The 19,265-nt window shown below is 39.2% G+C and overlaps 1 protein-coding gene across 1 annotated transcript; it reads left to right on the top strand.

Annotated features, from left to right (window-relative positions):
- Window positions 1–285: 285 nt before the first annotated feature.
- On the top strand, window positions 286–9,739 carry rab5ab (RAB5A, member RAS oncogene family, b). Its single transcript, XM_004568526.4, has 6 exons — window positions 286–493; window positions 2,319–2,535; window positions 3,366–3,517; window positions 5,421–5,543; window positions 5,788–5,881; window positions 7,805–9,739. The coding sequence occupies exons 2-6, from the start codon at window positions 2,370–2,372 to the stop codon at window positions 7,918–7,920; spliced, it is 651 nt and encodes a 216-aa protein (XP_004568583.1). The 5' UTR covers window positions 286–493; window positions 2,319–2,369; the 3' UTR covers window positions 7,921–9,739.
- The last annotated feature ends 9,526 nt before the right edge of the window (window positions 9,740–19,265 follow it).

Below are 19,265 nucleotides of genomic sequence, written 5' to 3'. Positions count from 1 at the left end.
TTTAAAATACCTTTCAAGCGAATCAAAGATTGTGATAACCAATGGGGAGACCATGTGAATGACTAACTTGTCCAAAATAAAACACATTGTCTAATGTATTTATTGCTTTGAGTCAGTGGCATTAACCTTGAACCGCAATCCCTGCTTTTAGCTCACTAGCTTAAAGATAAAAAAAAAAAATGTAAATACTCTCTTTTGTTATTTTGGAGACAGACATATTTCAATAAATTTGGTATGAATCCTGGCGTGTGATTGGTTGGCCACCCTGATACGCAGGCGGATTGTGAATTCCAGTCATACGATCTGTCATCATCCTTCGTACAATGCGAAAAGGGAAGTTGAAAGAAGTGGGAGAGCGAGATCGCTGAGCCTTATGAAATCTAACGTTTCAGCAGCTGGTTGGATACTCGACACACTGTGAACATACGTTGAAGTACTGCAAATACTGTCCTGGAGATACCTTTACCATTAACTACGCTCCTGTTTTTGATAGGTAAGTAGCTAATATTAGCTTTAGCTGACTAGCTGTAGGCTATCTGGAGGGCTCCTCCCGATGCGGCCGCAGCTGAACAACGTTAGCCTGCCCAGTACCTATTATTTGGCTAGCTAACATTAGCTAGCCGACACTGGAAGGGCCGTACAACTTAGCCTAGTTAACGTTGTTCTGCTGATAAATCTGAAGGTATCATCACGTTTAGATCACCCACACATTAGCATTAATCCACTTTTACTCTCACAAACAGTTGCAGTTCTCTTTCAAACGCTGCTTGATAAGCTACTTCACTAATTCACCGTCACGGAGCTAACGTTAGCTAGCTGTCACTAGCTGTACACACCCAAATCTCCATCATCTGAGTTTGAGCATTTTCAGAACTTATGTAAGTGTCATATTTAGTGCGTATAAGCTTGATTGGTATGCTGCTACCCGCACTCACGCCAGCGTTAATCAAGCGAAATCATGCTTTATAACAAACGCAGATTGGGTTTTGGACTAGGCATTTTGAACTTATGAGTTAGCTATGTTGCTAACGCTAGCAGTTGCTACCAACTAAAACGATCCACTCGGCAACAACACAACAAGTTATTTGTGGTGATCTCTGTGTCGTAACGCGATTTCGACGCTCGAAGTTGACAGCAATTATTTTTGGAGCGATGTTCTGTGTTTAGTTTGATGGTGGAAATGGTTAATGTCTAGGTTACAGAGGTAATCTGTTGTTGTGGCTGTTGTTTGTTTGACTACAAAATCATGAAAGACAAACAACAAAACCACTAAATTGACCCAAATACTTTTTCCCACACATGTGTCCAGACTGGTGGACATGTGTCCTCTTTCTGTCTGCCTCACGTAGTTGAAGCCACACACATACACACACGTTGTTTGTGTGTGAGTGTTGGGGTTTTCACTGCCAGAACAGTTGTTGAACTTGCCATTTGTAATTGTTGTTGAACTGGTACAGGGTAATAACGTTAGAGGCACAAGTATAAATATATGTATGACATCAGTTTCCGAAACTTTGAACATGCTGTCAGGCAAAGTTTTCTCTCTCTCTCTCTCTCTCTCTCTCTCTCTCTCTCTTTAAATCTGGTATTGCTGCTTGTTACTATAGCGGACATCCAACTAATGTTTGTAGCTGAATGAGAGTCCGGTAATTTGAAATTATGTGTAATGTGTCAATTTGTACCAAACTAGAGTAAGTTTCCATTCATGTTTACGGGATTAGCCGTGGCATTTTGCCTTTGGATTTGGACTTCTTATTTTAAAAGAAATATAGTTAAAACAACATTATAAAATTTAACAGATCAAATATCAATTGCCCTGATACGCAGCTCTATACGCATCTCTATGCATTTAAAAAAGTAGTTTCCAGGAGCTTTTTATGAAGAGTTCTAAAAGCGGTATTTTTAGATTTAGGAATAGTGGTGTGGGTCATTAACCAAAGGCTAAAGCTGAATAATTTAAAACACTGATCAATTGCAGGGTTTGTCCTGGTTCACAATCTGCCTTTTAGGGTTGACAGTTGGTCTGTGTATTGATAAAATGAGCATGTTACATTACTTAACCAGGGGGATGCATTTCCCTTTTTCTTTTTCTTTTTTTGTTTTTATTTTACTTTGGTGGCTTCCAGAGATTTTGTCCTCTCCCCAAAGTGTATTAAATACAGGAAAAACCCTGAACTGGCACTTTGGTTTTTGCAGGGACTAAATGTTTTGCAAAGGCAAAATTACCACATAAATTCTTATTATCTTTCATTTTTGTATCAGTTAATAAGATCTTCTTTTATAATGACACCTTGCTTTATTTTCTTTCTCCTGCTCAGGTGTTTTTCTACAGTTTTTCACATCCCGGGGACGAGACCAGACAGTGTGACATGGCAAGTAGAGGCGGAGCCACGCGACCCAATGGGCCAAACGCAGGCAACAAGATTTGCCAGTTCAAACTCGTGCTTTTAGGAGAGTCCGCGGTGGGAAAGTCAAGCCTTGTACTTCGTTTCGTTAAGGGTCAGTTTCATGAATTCCAAGAGAGCACAATTGGAGGTACGTAATCCTTACGTCATCATAAGTCAGTGTTGGCGTGTTTGTTTTTGCTCTGTGAACAGGCCATCTCTGAGACTTCCAGTAAACCACATAATGGAATATTTACTAAATGTTATGCTAGATAACATAACGGCTACATGCAGTTAGCTGTACTAAGAGTCATAGTCCCAGAGCCTAAAGTTCATTTAAGAAGTAAGGCTATAGAATCATCAAGGTGTGTTGGAGTAAAACAGAGAAAGTATCACCAGGGGAAACTGGAACTCCTCAAAAGAGCATGTAGCCAGTATGAGATTCAGTTGGGAAAAGGGGGAATGTGAGGAATTGTCAATATAAAAATGCCTTATTAGAACAGGCAGCTATGCAAATATTTTGGTCCATTAGGTTACTGCGTTTTGGTTATCTTGATAATCTCACCCTCAGCGCCAGGTGACACCTTTACTGTACTCACTACTGAAAATAATCCAATCATCCTGCCATTCCACCACTACTAGTCTGTGTCCAAGGCTGTGTGTTAAGATAAAAAAAAAAGTCCTTTACAGTCAGTGGTCTGCTGGCATTAGCTGATTGGGTAAAAACAACATTTAAGTGTTATTCACAGTTCTCATTTCAGTTAAAACAGAGCATAGTTTTCAAACTAAGGTTTAACATGTGGTTTAAAAGTGCCTTTGAGCAAATCACACCCATTTTGATTCTGGATGTTTAATGTCATCCCCAAAGTCATTCCTTTGGTTTCCAACATTGGGCCATGTCACCTTGACTGAAACACATTTGTGTAGCTCAGTATTTAAAGACCCACTTGTCACTGGTCCGTCTGCTTTGTACCCCTGCAGCTGCCTTCCTGACTCAGACGGTATGTTTGGACGACACAACAGTCAAGTTTGAGATCTGGGACACGGCCGGTCAGGAGCGCTACCACAGTCTGGCTCCCATGTACTACAGAGGTGCACAGGCAGCCATCGTGGTCTATGATATTACAAATGAGGTTGGTCAGATTCCAGGCTTGTGTCTGTGTAGCTGTTGGCACACCTGTTTTCATTTACCTTTGCTAGCTCAAACAACTTTGTTGTCGAAGATGAGGAAGTAGTGGGGCTTTCCACCTTAATATTTCTAAGCAGTGGTTAAGCTAAAAACAGAACCTTATTTTGGTATCCTGACACATTAAGAAATGACTCATCACTCAACAGACAATGTTTTGCAGACAGTGCTTAGACCTTAGATGTCTCCCGGGGGCATTGTCAGGGACGCGTTATATGTCAGCATATTTTCATGACAAAGAGAACATATTATTCTCTGTTTAATATGTAGACAGTGTGCAGGTTAACGATTTGTCCTGTTTCCAATGTTTGTCTGCTTCAACAGCCCTAGAGGGAACCTATTATGCTAATTTCCAGCTTCATGCTCCTATTCTTAACTCAGAGTAGCTTTGTGTGATTCATAGTTCCAGATCCTCCTTGTTTACCTTCTGCTGGACATTAGTGGGTGTAACCTCTCAGCTCTTGTCTAGTCTCAGCTGAGACGAGCTCTTTTAACTTGCTTCCTCCACCCTTTAACAATAAGAACTTAAGTTGTGTAGCACCTGTAAATGCAGAGTTTACAAAGTGCTGTGACAGCCAAGCAAAAGCAGAATACCAAATTCAAACAGAAAGTTGGACATTAGGTGGAAAACGTTAACCTTAAAAATGGAAGAATTCTAACAAAAAATATGGAAGAAAATTAAAAAATGAATCTCAAACAATTCTCAGTCCTTGTAAACAAAACGTTCTAACAGCAGGTGGGTGGAGTTTGTGTTCAGTCAGAGCTGTGGGCCTGATGTGACCATAAGGCTGATTAATACTGACAACATACAGGGCCAAGAGTAGAACAGAGTGGCTGAAAGAGAGTAGCCTGAAGTCTGAGATTTGGGCTCACAGGGATTACTTTCACAAATGTCGATGTCGATTTTTGTGTGTACTGTGGAGATCCAGCATAACAATATCCAATGAGAGAAAAAGGGAAAAGCACGATAGATAGCATTTTAAACAAACTGATAAATAAATGAAACAGCTGCCAGTAAGAGAGCAGCTAATCTAGTTTTATCGTACATATCATATTACCTGAAAGTTGCATTGCTTCCTGGCCTGCATGACTAAAATGTGGATGTAGAGAGATTATTTTTCCTTTCATCTACTGTATGTATGTGGATAGGTGTGAGTCATTCTTGTGTAAAAGCTAATACAAGTCAAATCGAATATAGAACAGAGCAGAGTTTAAAGTCAGCATTATTCTCTCCTGTAGGTTTTACTTTAGTGACAAAGTCAGTAGTCGTTCCCCTTATCTTTTAATAAAAGCAAAGCACAGAAAGCTATAAAGCGCTTTGGCATTTCTTTATTATTACTAAAGGTGGTAATCTTTTAAAGTACAGGTGTCGAACTCCAGGCCTCGAGGGCTGGTGTCCTGCAGGTTTTAGATGTGTCCTTGATCCAACACAGCTGATTTAAATGGTTAAATGACCTCCTCAACATGTCTTGAAGTTCTTCAGAGGCCTGGTAATGAACTAATCATTTGATTCAGGTGTGTTGACCCAGGGTGATATCTAAAACCTGCAGGACACTGGCCCTTGAGGCCTGGAGTTGGACATCCCTGTTTTAAAGAGATCGGGCTGAATGCAACATTTGTTTATTGTGCTGCATAAGTCATTGTAGTACAGCCTCTGCACACTGTGATGTTTACTGTAATATCTCATCAAAAGCATCACTATAATGATTGTGTCCCCTGGAACTTTTTTTAAAAGATAGACAAATCGGACATCATGGGAAAGTCTCCCTGTTATCGTCCATCACACAGGCCTTATTGCTATTTTCACTAATTGAGCCCCTCCACTTACCCCTCCCTGATCTGTTTTCCAGGAGTCATTTGTACGGGCAAAGAATTGGGTTAAAGAGCTTCAGAGACAAGCCAGTCCAAATATCGTAATAGCCCTGGCTGGGAACAAGGCTGATCTCGCAAACAAGAGAGCACTGGACTTCCAGGTTTGTCTTCTTAATTAACTTCAAGATGTGCGCAGAGCCGCAAAGTCATCTTCAAATAAAGTAGACTTTGTGGCAGGATTTGTTGAAGCTAACAGTAAATAATTCTTGGAATAATTGTCGTTAATAATCTGCCGAGAGAAAAACATCCTCTGCTTGGAACATGCCTACTTGGCTTTCTCTGCTGCTTCCTTGCTTTGTCAGTTCAAACTATGAAAAACTAATAATTTTGGTGTAACCTTCACAGGATGCACAGTCATACGCAGATGACAACAGCTTGCTTTTCATGGAAACATCAGCGAAGACCTCTATGAATGTGAATGAGATTTTCATGGCCATTGGTAAGTGTCTCCGCCGCAGGACTTCAAATATGAAGTGAAATACTGCTCGTGACCTTCAGAGCCAGTCACTAGCTGTAGTATTTAAGCACACTGAAATGTCTCTGAAGTATCCTTACTAACAGGAAATGATAGTGGCTGTGCACCTGTCGTGTTGTGTAAATATAATATTGTAGGATTCATCTCAGGGTGTGCATTTGTATGATAAAGTGCACAAGAGGCTCTTACTGCCTTCATCCAAGTGTGCATTTGAGTGCAGGTTGTGTAATATTAGGCTACCGGAATGCACTACTGGGCAGTCGGTTGGCTTCAATCCATAAACCTGGCAAATATTAAATGAGTGTGTGCAGTATTTATATGCAGGTGATCATCTGTCATTAATGAGCTGGATCAGTGAAAAAAAGCCGCTGCAGAGTGTTAGCAAGAACCGGCGGGTTTTAAAGTGAACTGTGTGGTTTGTTAGCAGCTGCTAAATGACTCGTGTATTCACAGATAAATGGTGGATACTTGTAACGCGGGATGTTTGCAACTAGGTCCATAGCAGTTAATCCATCAGGTTCTGAAATTATATGTTGTATAGTGCTCACTCAGTCGTCCATCTTTATCCCCGATTGTTGAAACTTTGTCAGCAACCTCGAGTAATGTTGCATTTGAACAGATATTGTAATCTGAATCTAGTTTTGGTCTCAGAGAGTTGACGCGCGGCTAAGCTTTCATGTTGCTGAAGGAAGTTTGAGAGATGCAGTCGGGACTGTGATGCAGCTTCTGAAAGCTTAACTATATTTAGTTGAGTTTTGTATTTATTTAGTCTACTCAGTGGAATGTCTTGCAGAATGTGGTGTGCCAGCTGGCACTGTAAAATGCAGTTTGAGGTGTAATCACTGAGGCAGTACACAGTTTGTCCACCAGAGAGCGCTGTCAAGTTATTTTTAAATTGCGAAAGGTCTTGATTAGTTGCTCTCAGTTCTGTGGAAGTGCTTTTTGCTTTTTCATCCAGATGTTTTAACTGATGATGGACACACACTGTGTGAGAAATTCTAAACATTTAATAGGCAAAATAATATATTATCAGAAAGTATTTGAGAAGACTATAAGCGGATCAGTCTTTATAAAAGGGAGGGGGAAAAAATGGAAACCATTTGGCTGTGAGAGCGCCACTGAGGTGTGGGGCCACACCTATCTTCCGACTAAACCTTCATTTTGATCCTAGCCACACTCCTCTAAAGTGTCATGACTAGGTCATGGCAAGTTATGACATCGTGTTGACAAAATCTATCCCTGGACAAATTAACACCCGCCAAAGTACTTAGAGACCTATTGTAAGAACTAGCACAAAGGTGGTTTTCACATGTGGCCATGATGAGACAATGACTCACAGAGTAAAAACAATACCAGTCATGTCTGCATGGCTGGTAAGACCTGTTAGCTGCATTCCTGCCCTGACATTAGCATTGTTGCAACAGTTGGGGTGTGACTGTTCACACAGACATATAGGCTGTGCCAGAAATCAGTGCTAGATACTTTTCAGGGGTTTTCAAAAATACATTTTAGGGCTCATATTATTTGCTTAGTAAGTTAATTAATATCTCAAAGCGACTTCTCATAATGGTTCTTCACCCTGACACGCTGCTTTGGGAAGGAAATTTGGACTTTTGTGGAGGGGCAAAAACAGAGAGGGAGGTCGTGACAGCATTATTGCAAAACCGACTCGAACATGAAAGACATTTTATCTCGAATATATCTCTGAAAGCTAAAATTACAACTGGAAAAAATTATTAGGTATTATCTAAAATGTATCAAAAATAATGGGCTTATTTGAAGTTACTCTTCAAATAATTTTTGATGTAATCACCTGTCAGGTTGTGGTCTTTGCTTGTCTAAAATTTCTGTAGGTGCATTACTGATCCGCTGTCTTTCTCACTGCAGCAAAGAAACTACCCAAGAATGAGCCTCAAGTGACCGGAGCCAGCACCGGACGGAACCGGGGAGTGGACCTGACAGAGACTGCTCAGCCCACCAGCCGCCCATGCTGCGCTAACTAACCCAGCTCTTCCTGCTCATGCTCCCCACACAAATGCACTCTCCTCCTTCTGGCTCCTCCCTTCCTTCTCACCTGAACAACATCTGGACATCGGGCTTCTTGGCTTTCTGACGTCAGACCTGACTTCAACCTCACTCCCCTGGAATAGCTAAAAGACTCTGTATAGCTGCATTTCTAATACTTTTTTTTTTTTTTTTTGATGTTCTCTCTCTTTTTTCTTTTTTTTTTTAAACTTTTTTTAAGAAGTGTATATCAGTATAATGGATGCATGTATCACTACAACGCCTAAAGGAAAAAAAAAAAGACAAAAAAAGAAAAACACATTTTTATCTCATATTCACTTGGAAGACTAACCCTGGTTAAGAAAGATGAGCGAGCGAAAAACCCGTGAGCGTGTGATTATGTTTTGTATGAGTTTCTGATGAGAAGGTGTTGCCACTTGGCAGGGTCGGCTTCTTGTTGCCCGTGTGTGTGTGTGTGTGTGTGTGTGTGTGTGTGTGTGTGTGCGCGCGTGTGCGCGTATGTGTGTTAATCTTTTCTTTTTGGTTGGGTTTTTTTTTTTTTTTTTTTTTCTGTGCTCACTATTTGGAAAAAAACAAATTGTCCCCATCTTGAGGTGCCTGGATTCTCAGACTTTGTTGTGAGCCACTTGGGTGTCTCAGTGGTGCCAGGAAATGATTATCGTGCAAACCAACAACCCTTCCCTCCCTCTTCACATCTGTTACACAAGAAGATGCATCCCTCCAGGACTTCATTTAGGGGAGACTGTGGAAAATAAATTTGGGTACTGTTTGGTGTTTGAATAAATTCTAGCATGAAGAAGAAGAAGGAAAAAAGAAACTGTCTTTATAAACATGTGACTCCTGAGTATGTGCAACCATGCATAGAGCAACGCTTGTCAGATTTCTGTACATCATACCCAACAACAAGCCTTCGTGGTGCCGAAAATGTGGAGTTTGACCTAAAATTTGACCTAAAGAAGGCTCTTATGTTGTCATCACAGTGTCATAGTAAAAACTTGGAGTGACATAGAGAGAGAAATCAACAGGAAACCGTAAGAGTGCCGAACATTCTGTTTTGCAAAGACTTGAATGTATGACTAGCGATATGTTTAAACTTTCAGCTTATCTAACCTGCTCTGTTTCCATTCAGGCCAGTAGTCAACCTGCATCAGTTTGGGTAATGTAGATGAATGGAGGGGCGTGGTTTTAAAAATTCAGACAGCATACAAACAGAAAATTGGACTATCACCCCATGTCACGAGTCTGTGGGGGGGAAAAAACGAAAAACTCTAATGTTGTTATAGGGTGCAATGTCGCAATGTTGTCTTCTTCCTTTAGTACAGCTTGCAGAGCTCGCAAGCTCACCAGGAAATTTATCTAGAGATGCCGAACAATTGTACAGTTCAGTATAGGTCTGCATTTTTTTTTCTTCTTTTATTTACATTCTAGACCTTGTCACAAACTGGTCAAATGTTAAGCAGTGGTGGTCTTTTTAGGTATATGTAGTGTTATTAACAAAATCCCTCTCTGGTGTCTTGTTACTTTTCTCAGAAATGGTCCATGGTCGTGTTTGAAAGGAACTTTTATTGCATTGCACAGTGTTGATCATGTTTTAATTATTGATGACTGCCCTTCGATTTTATATGATGGACTGTATTGGACTTGCTAACCTTATGGCTATAAGGAAGTAGCATAATTAACCTAACTGGTGGTCTCTCTTACAGCTCAATGAATTTTAATGATGTAAAAACAGCATTACTAGTGATGGGCTGATCATTTTGAGTGTCTGAATACAACTTAATAAATCCAATAAAGAGGTCTGTTGTACAGCTTTTTGCTCTGAACATGTTGTGATATGCGGAGCAGTCGGACACTGCATGTCAGGCCCATATCCTCGTGAGTATATGATGCAAAATGTCCAATTTGGCCACATGTCACATTGAGTCATAAGGAATCTCAACAAAAATGACTGGATCTATATAAAATACTTAATAACTCATAACGTTCTGTGTAATCCTAATAAACAGGCAAATCAGACCAATCACAATAACCTCTTTGGCCTATCTTAGCTTGATGTCAAACAGAACTGACATTACACCCCTCCCATTGTAGAAGAGTTAGTTAAGGTTGCGTATAATTACCAGGTAATTGTTTTCTAGCATGCCAAATAAACTAAACACAAGCTGTCAAGATTAAAATGATGGGTAGAATATTAACTTTGCAGGTAATTTTGTGAAATTAAAATACTGAATGCTAGATGTTATGGAGACACAAATGTCTGATGTGCCAGAAGACCTGACCAGTGTTCTGCATTATCTAAACCATTTAAAGTCCACACCTCTGTGGCCAAAGCATTTGGCTCCTTGTTTGCATATGCCATCAGCTTTGTTTGGTTTTTGTAGTACAACATGCACATGTGTAAAAATACACCTATATAAACATTACTGACACTAACATTCATATTTTTTCTTATAGACACCATATATACTAAAAAGTACTTTCAGCTGTTCCCTCATTCACAAGGTCAGCACAGCAAGCAGTGACATATTTGAGGTGTCAGAGTCCTGATGGCCTTCCCGACACACCTTCCAAGGAATTTGCATCTCCTCCCAGGATCAAGTGAGTAAGCTCCTGCTTGTATGAAGTCACTTGTATACTGTACATATTACTCATATAATTATTCTAAATATGCAATAATTATTATTCCGTATAGTGGATATAAATGATTACTATATAAGTTAAAAATTCCTGTGAATTTAGCTGTGCATCTTCCTTCTTTGCAGTGACCCACAAATCACTTGACATAGAAAAGGTAAAATAAATAAATAAATAATGCTGAGATATCCTGGTTTATATATTCTGTAGTACAGGTCAGCATCAAAGTCTCAGTCATTAAAATCACAAATTATTAAACTGATCTTAGTTAAGTTTAATTGCAATTTCAATCTAGCGGCAGAATGACTTGCAGCTTCTTCAGGCTGCAAGTCAAAATGATAAAGTGATACATTTTGATGCGTCATTGCTGTGTGAATGCTGCATCTTTAAAAAGCTTTAAAGTGACTGGTTATGTGTATGTGGCTTTTACTATATGGTTAATATTACCAGGAAAAGTGCTCATGCACTCATCAGTCCATTCATTAGCTACACTTTGCTAATGCCATGCTGGTTCTTCGTTTGCCTTAATTCTTTATAGCATAGATTCAGCAAAGTGTTGGAAACATTCTTCGGAGATTTTGGTCCTTCTTGACATGAGATCATCATACAGTTGTTGCAGATTTGTCAGCTGCACATCCATGAACCCCTGTTCCACCACATCCTAACGGTACTCTTATTAGACTGAGATCTGCTGAATGTGGAAACCATTTGAGTACAGTGAACTCACTGTCATGTTCAAGCACCAAGGTTTGGACGATATGAGCCACCACTGTGTTCATAAAGGCATAGACATGGTCAGCAACAATACTCACGTAGGTGAAATGATGCTCTTTTGGTACTAAGGGGTTCCAAGTGTGCCAAGAAAATATCCCCAACACGAGCATCCCCAATATTTACACCAAATTCTGATCCTACCATCCAAATGTACATACCTTAGGTTACTTGCTATCAGTTGAAGAAGTCCATGTCTGACCTCTGACATCCACAAGATATTTTCACCCAGAGAACTAACGCACACTGAATATTTTCTCTTTTTTGGGCCATTTTCTGTAAACCCTAGAGATGGTATGCATGGGAAAATCCCAGTAGATCAACATTTTCTGAAATCCTCAGATGAGCCGTCTGGCACCAGAAACTATGCCACTCTAAAAGTCCCTTAAATCACATTTCTACCCCCATCTGATGCCTAGGTTAAACTTGAGCAAGTCTACAGGCCTAAAGGTATTGAATTACTGCCATGTGATTGGCTGATTAGATATCTGCGTCACTAAGCTGTTGAACAGGTGCACCTACTAAAGTGACCGGTGAGTTCAAATGTAGTCTACTGAGGTCAACAGCTTGTTTTGTACACACATATTAAATTTCACACCTCCAATTTGTCACACTTGAGCTTTGAGTTTTGGTCTACACCCATCCATTCGCACCACCATCCAACCGAATTTTCTCACTTGAGCTCACTTCTTGTCACTTCCAGGCCCGTGCTTCAGTATATATTCCCATCTTCAGCCCCTTCTCTCAGCATCTTGCTCGATGACATCCTGACACTTCAACAATCTCTATCCTTAAAGTCCACATAGATGAGTCATGTGAACTCTCAGCCTGATCACGTTTGGATAGGACTCAAATTACAGTTCTTAAAACCTTATTAACAGCTTGTTCATCGAGTTCTGCCCACACACTGCAGAGGCACGGAGCGGCAGATAGAGAGAAGAGTGGTAAGGCTGTATAATACAGGGATAAATATCCAATTAAATTGGAGGCTAAAGTGGCAAAAAACCTCTTGGAGAACTTGATGATGCTCCTCAACTTGACAGCGCTGTGATAAGAGGTTGATTGCACAAAATTACAAATCATTCCCTACTGGTACAAAGTCAGTCATTTAAAGATTTCAACTTTCACTACAACATCATGGAGAAAGAGTTTGCTCACAGTATTTCTATAAAGTCTTGTCAGTCCACTGAACTGTCAGACGTTCTCAGAAGCACTGTTTCTCCAATTGTAGTAAAATTTGAAACAATGTATATTTTAAGATACTCCTGCAGGAGGTAGAACAAAGCACAGCCACATTTTTGCATATCCTCAAAGGTGTCTGAAGGAATTTTAAGCAAATTGTCATTTAAAATATTTTACTGTACAATCAGTTGCATCAACAGATATTAAAAGAAAAGAAAAGAATAATAGATAAATACATAAGTACAAAATAGTGCCAAGCTGTTATGATGTGCTCTGTCTGAACTCATGTTAAAAATGTGGATAAACCAAATGATTCACACTACTTATGTCATTTCTAGCATACTAATTATACACTAGTTATGTATTTTACTTCATGTAGTAAATTATTTACTCAACTAATGTATAAGATAAGTAAGAGGTGGTTCATCTTTCGATTGGCTTTCAGAAGATGGGCAAGAAAGTGACTTGTCCATAGTGTTGGCAGCAGAATTGAGTCCAACAGCGTGGAAAAGTAGAACTTAAAGAATAGACTAGAATCCCAAATACAAAAAAGACATGCAGGCAGACAAGTGGAGGATGCCATCCTGTACCTCCTACATAGAGCCCACTCACACCTGGACAAGGGAAAAGGCACAGTCAGGATCCTGTTTCTTGAATTTTCAAGTGCCTTTAATACCATCCGGCCCTGTCTGCTTCGGGAAAAACTAAACAGGATGCAGGTGGACCCCTGCCTGGTCGCTTGGATCTCAAACTACCTCACCGACAGACCACAGTACGTCAGGCTGTGGTCAGCAGCACAGGAGCACCACAGGGAACTGTGCTGTCCCCTCTTCACCCTGTACACCTCTGACTTCTGCTACAACTCTGAATTATGCCATATTCAGAAGTTTGCAGACGACACAGCCATCATGGGGTGTATCTGGGATGATCAAGAAGAGGAGTACAGGAGTCTGGTGAGGAACTTTGTCACATGGAGTCACACCAACCACCTGCAACTCAACACCTCAAAGACCAAGGAACTGGTTGTGGACTTCGGGAGGTCCAGAGCAGGTCCACTGCCAGTTCAGATAGAGGAAGAGGAGGTGGAGGTGGTCAACACGTACGAGTACCACGGGCTGTGGGTGGACAACAAACTGGACTGGTCATGCAACAGGCGTATTGTCTACATCTATCAATAAATCCGTTTATGCGGTGAAATATTTTTATTCAAGAATACATTTCATAGTTGTTATAAGTTGAAAACTGCATCCGTAAAAAAACAAAATTATGTTCTTTTTTTCTGCTTCTTTTGGGCTTTCTCTTCATTTCTAGAGTCAGTGCGCGGCACTAAACCTTATTTACCTCACTGAAATGCTTCAACTCAAGTATTGATTTAGAAAAAGAAAACAAAAATGATTTTTTAATTTTGCATCCTCATCAGCCAACGGAAAGTGGTTGTCTATAAATCTATGACAACTGGAGGAACTCCGTCTGCTGATGAAGTCTGATTGTTTATTCGATCAATGTCTGTATAACTGCTATTGAAGGGACTTGGTAGTGAAATTGCAGTTTCCACTGGCACAAATTCACTTGAACAAAACTGTCGATATAGATAAATACAATTTAAGAAATTACTTTTTTTTACAACACATATATTTTAAAGCTTAACCTTCTAATAATCTTTGAGTGTTATTCTCATCATTAGAAATTATTGACGTTTTCTGTTTCTTGTCATGTTTAAAAACACCATTACCGACAAAGATGAGTGGCATTCTGCTCTTGTCGCAGTGAAGCCTCGAGCTTTGCCAGAAAATCTTCAAACAAACGTTGGGCCAGAATGTGAGTCACCATGTCACATTCTGCTTCACTGGAAAAGCTGTCGATACACTTCATCCAGAAAGTTAAAGCCGAGCCCTTTGATAAAAAGTTCAAACATAAAATGAATATTGACCACAGTTTGTGATTGCAATCTTTCCACTGGGAGATTCTCACTCCTGACCTTCCACTGTCAATCAAGCCCACCAGATGATTCTGGAAATTTTATTTATGTCCAGGGAAATAACTTGAATCATCCTATGGAAGGAAGTTTCTCCCTCTCTGACCGAATTAACACGGACTTGTTACTGGTTCTCTGAGCTCTCCCTTTGAACAGGCCTTTTTAAGTGGGCCAGAATCTCTCTGGTGGTTTTCTTAGGAGAGGAAGTTTTGAAAAACTGGTCCAGAACTAATACTGTCACTTCGCTTGGAATGGAAGTCATAGCAGAGGGCCTTCCTTTAGTGTGTTACATCTTCAGTGAACCAAAGGGTTGTTTTGGTTTCAGTTTTCAGTCTAAAAAAGCAGCAGTTTTCACTCAAAAGCTGAGCAGCAACCCCCAGGGCTGAAAAATGAAGCCAACAGAGAAAACTGCAGTACCTCAAATGGCCACGTGAGGCTCACTCTAAACAACACGATTAAAGACTTACAAAAAGAGTTTTGGCTACTTGAAGAGAAGCACACGTTCTTTCCTTTTTAGTTACCAACGGGCAGCAGGATGAACTACAAAAAGAATTCTAGTTGTATAGAAGTCTATACTCACTCTCAGTACTTACTTTCATGATGAGTACATCGTGTCAGTCGTTAGTTTCAAGCATGGCGTTCCCCTAAAGAACAGCAGGGTTTAGGGGACAGCTACTTTGTGATTGATGGTGATCATCGGATGTCTTCTGAGTTAGAGCCATGTCTCGCGCCTCACATCAGGTTTGTAAACACAGAGATGGCGACAGCCAAAATGTGGAACTCGTAGATTCTCATAGAAGTTCTTTTTTGAATCTGCATTCCTGTCTAAATACTGAAAAATCACTCCACGTCATGCCTGACTTGATTCCCTGGATCCAGTCCATATTAGCCTGTGATGTTTTCTCAAGAACTTATTTTTATTTCATGTATATTTGTGAAGATATGATAGAAAATATCAAGTTTTGTATCATGTATTGATAAAGAAGTCTTCCAAAACTTGTGCATTCAGATCCAGAACAAGCTCAAATGTCAATTGTTATCGTTACATTTTCATGCAAATCAGTCCTTCAAAAACAACTTTTTTAAACGAACCACTATCAATATTGTAGCAGATGAAACGTGAAGGTGATGTCGGGACTGGTTTTTGTATCTACAGATATAATGCTCACTTCTCTGGCTTCAGTGAGGTACATTTCTTTTTGCCTAAAGACGCCAAAGTTTTTGATTGATTGATTGATTGATTGATTGAATCTTTATTTTGAACATGTTGAAAAAGTACAACAAAATAAAATTAAAAGAGACAAATGAACAAAGCAAAACAAAAGGAAAATGAGCAACCACAACTCCAAATAATGCTCATGTTCAAAAAGGAGCAGGAAGAAGCACAAGCTTATTTAATCCCACCCCTTTCCCACTATCTAGTATCAATAGACTACAGAAATACCTCCTTGCAATTACATTATATGTCATATGTATTTTTTTTTTAAATATATATATACATGTATGTTTCTATCTATCCATACATACGTATATACACATACGCACATATACACATTTTCAATAACCCCATTAACACCTCAAGGATACACAACCTACAAATATATATATATATATATATACCCATACCAACATACCCGTGCACCCGCACACACATGAAAATATTAGACAAGAACACCCTATCAAATCTCTACCTTTTCCCTGTACCCTGTAAAAACCATATCCTTAAACCGCTTTTTAAACTGCGCCATGCTTGGACATTGCTTCATATCTTTACTTAGTCTGTTCCACAGCTTCACTCCACACACAGAGATGCAAAAACCTTTTAATGTTGTACGGATACGAGGATGTTTTAAATTTAATTCCCCCCTCAAATTGTATCCCCGTTCCCTTTTAGAAAACATTTTTAGAATATTGTCAGGAAGCAGGTTATTTATTGCTTTATATATAATTTGTGCTGTGAGAAAATGAACCAGATCTGTGAATTTTAGAATTTTTGATTTTAAGAATAGTGGATTTGTATGATCTCTGTAACCAGTTTTATGGATTATCCTTATGGCCCTTTTTTGTAATATAAAGATTGATGATAGCGAACATTTGTAAGTATTGCCCCAAACCTCTGCACAGTAATTCAAATACGGTGCAATCAGGGAACAATAGAGAATGTGGAGTGATTTGTGGTCCAGAATGTGTTTTACTTTACTCAAGATTGAGACACTTCTTGAAATTTTGTTATGTATATGATTTATATGAGACTTCCAGTTTAATTTATCATCTATAATCACACCAAGAAACTTATGTTCAAGTACTCTTTCAATTTCCACACCATCTAAATGAATCTGCACTTGTGCATTTCTAAGGGAATTCCCAAATAAGATTATTTTTTGTTTTACTTAGATTTAGCGATAGTTTGTTCCTGTTAAACCATTTTTTTTAATTTTGCACATTTCTGAAGTAATTGTATCCAGCAGCTCCTTTAGATTCCCCCCAAAACAAAAAATATTTGTGTCATCTGCAAATAATACAAATTTTAATATATCAGATGCCTTACAAATATCATTTATATAAATAATAAATAATTTTGGACCCAGTACAGAGCCTTGTGGAACACCACAAGCAATGTCCAAGCATGATGAGGAATGGACAACCAGCTTCACAAATTGTTTCCTGTCACTTAAATAATTTTTCACCCATTGCAGTACAACCCCCCTGATCCCGTACCGTTCCAGTTTATTAATTAATATGTCATGATTGATTGTGTCGAATGCTTTCATGAGATCCAGAAATACTCCAGCTGCATACTGTTTCTGATCAATAGCATTCGTAATCTCTCAATTGATTCGATTAATGCCAGAGTTTTTAAAACTGAATTTAGCTGTCAACCTTTCCACAGTTACCCGGCAGCAAAAATCACTTTGTGAACCATGCAGGATGTGACCATCTGCAGATTTCCAAAGCAGAAAATAAAGAAGAAGTAAAATCTTGGCCACAAACCTAAACAACATGTATTAAAGACTCTGTAACTCCACTGGCCCAACAGACGTACTAGTTTTTAGTGCTATCTGTAAGAATGTGAACTGATTGCGAATGATAGAAATCTGGCCCGTCATATTCTTTGGCGCTGCTCCCAAGGTAGAAATGGAAACTACTGCTCCATTCAGTAAAAGGGAAAACAGCTTCTTCTTATTTATTGAGTGATGGGTACTGGAAATCAAACTCAATTTGAGTGTAAACGTTTAATTCACAAGTGCAATAAACTATGTCAACAAAGAAAATTTGTCTTTAAAGAAAACAAAAAAATGCACATCTAATTTTACGTTGTTCACCAATTAAATTTTTAGACTTTGAAATGGAAAGCAGCAAAATGATTTTTTCTGAGAAATGCATTTAATAAAAAAAAGATCAATAATCAGTGCAAACCTTGCTCCACAATATCTTAATGTTTAACTTTCCTCAGTTAAACTTCACCAGTTAAATTTAAACAGAAGTGTCACATAAAACAGGCAAAAAAGCCAAGCGATCTTGTATCAGAAGGATGGATGCGGGATTAAAAAAAATCTTGCTGGTTTAAAAACAGATCGATCCCCACACCAAACGGCTTCTATATAAGCTTTTTATTTGGTGTCTAACATTTAGAGCACAAGGCCCACCCTTAGACGTCTCTGAAGTCTGAACCTTTGCCATTTCATGAAGGGAAAAAAACACTTCAGAGAGGCCAATTTCAGGACCATATCTGGTAATCACCGCAAAGATCCAGGAAACAGAAAACTCCACAGCTCTCATAGGTATGTCCATCCCACACAAAGGATCCTGTAAATGATTGAACCTGTTATGGTCATTTTCAGCTCCATCTATTTTTATTTTTCCTCTCTAATAGAGTAGCTTTGGATGATTCTTCTTTAACCATACTGAAAAAAAAGTAAATTTTAGCTCCCTTTTAACTTCCCTGCCAGAGATGATTATATTTAGGTATAGTTGACTTGCAATCATCTCTATGCATATGCATATCTTATTATTTTAAACCATGTTTATTATTCTGACAGATACCAAGAACAACAAAATATCAGGAAGAAGAAACATGAGAAGCTCAAGAAGTACCAAGGGCTGAGAGAGGAGCTAGAGAAGATGTGGAGTGTGAGCAACAGTGGTCCCCATGGTAATCGGAGCACTCGGGGCGGACCCCCAAACTAGGTGAAAGGCTTCAAGGTCAAAGATTCCCTTCAGGGCCAATGGGGAATTATATAGGTCTGCAAAATGTATTTAGCACACAGTATTAATACATCAACTCGTTTTGTTCTCATTCAGTTAGACACACGCAATTCATCCTTTACCACTTTCATCCAGTACTGTCTTTCATGCTGGTGACCATGTGGGGGCAGCAATGCACTGTATTTATCTGCCATTATCCTCAGTCCACACATCCAAAAGGAATGTTTGACAATAAATACATTTACTGCATTGATATTCACTTCAGAGGCAATCTGTTTTAGGATACATTACGTCTGCAGTTTTTAAGTAGAGTAATTTACCGGAGCAATCGCGTTAGAAAGTCAGCAAGTACCTGCAACGAGAGAAACGTTCATTATTCACAAGACCTCTGAATTTATCAATAAGTGAAAAGACAGTATGTTCATATTGGGAAATTGCACATAAGTCCACAGGAACACAAGTCACTGCATGTCCTGGCTGCACTCATGGAGCAGGACGGTTTTGTCTACTATGTGTAGGTAAAGAACAAAAAACGATATGAAGTCTATTTGGTGC

Source organism: Maylandia zebra, linkage group LG11 (assembly GCF_041146795.1).
Source record: "Maylandia zebra isolate NMK-2024a linkage group LG11, Mzebra_GT3a, whole genome shotgun sequence".
In the NCBI taxonomy this organism is placed as follows: domain Eukaryota; kingdom Metazoa; phylum Chordata; class Actinopteri; order Cichliformes; family Cichlidae; genus Maylandia; species Maylandia zebra.
Note: the sequence above shows the minus strand (reverse complement) of the source record. Positions and strands in the feature narration are given on the sequence as shown.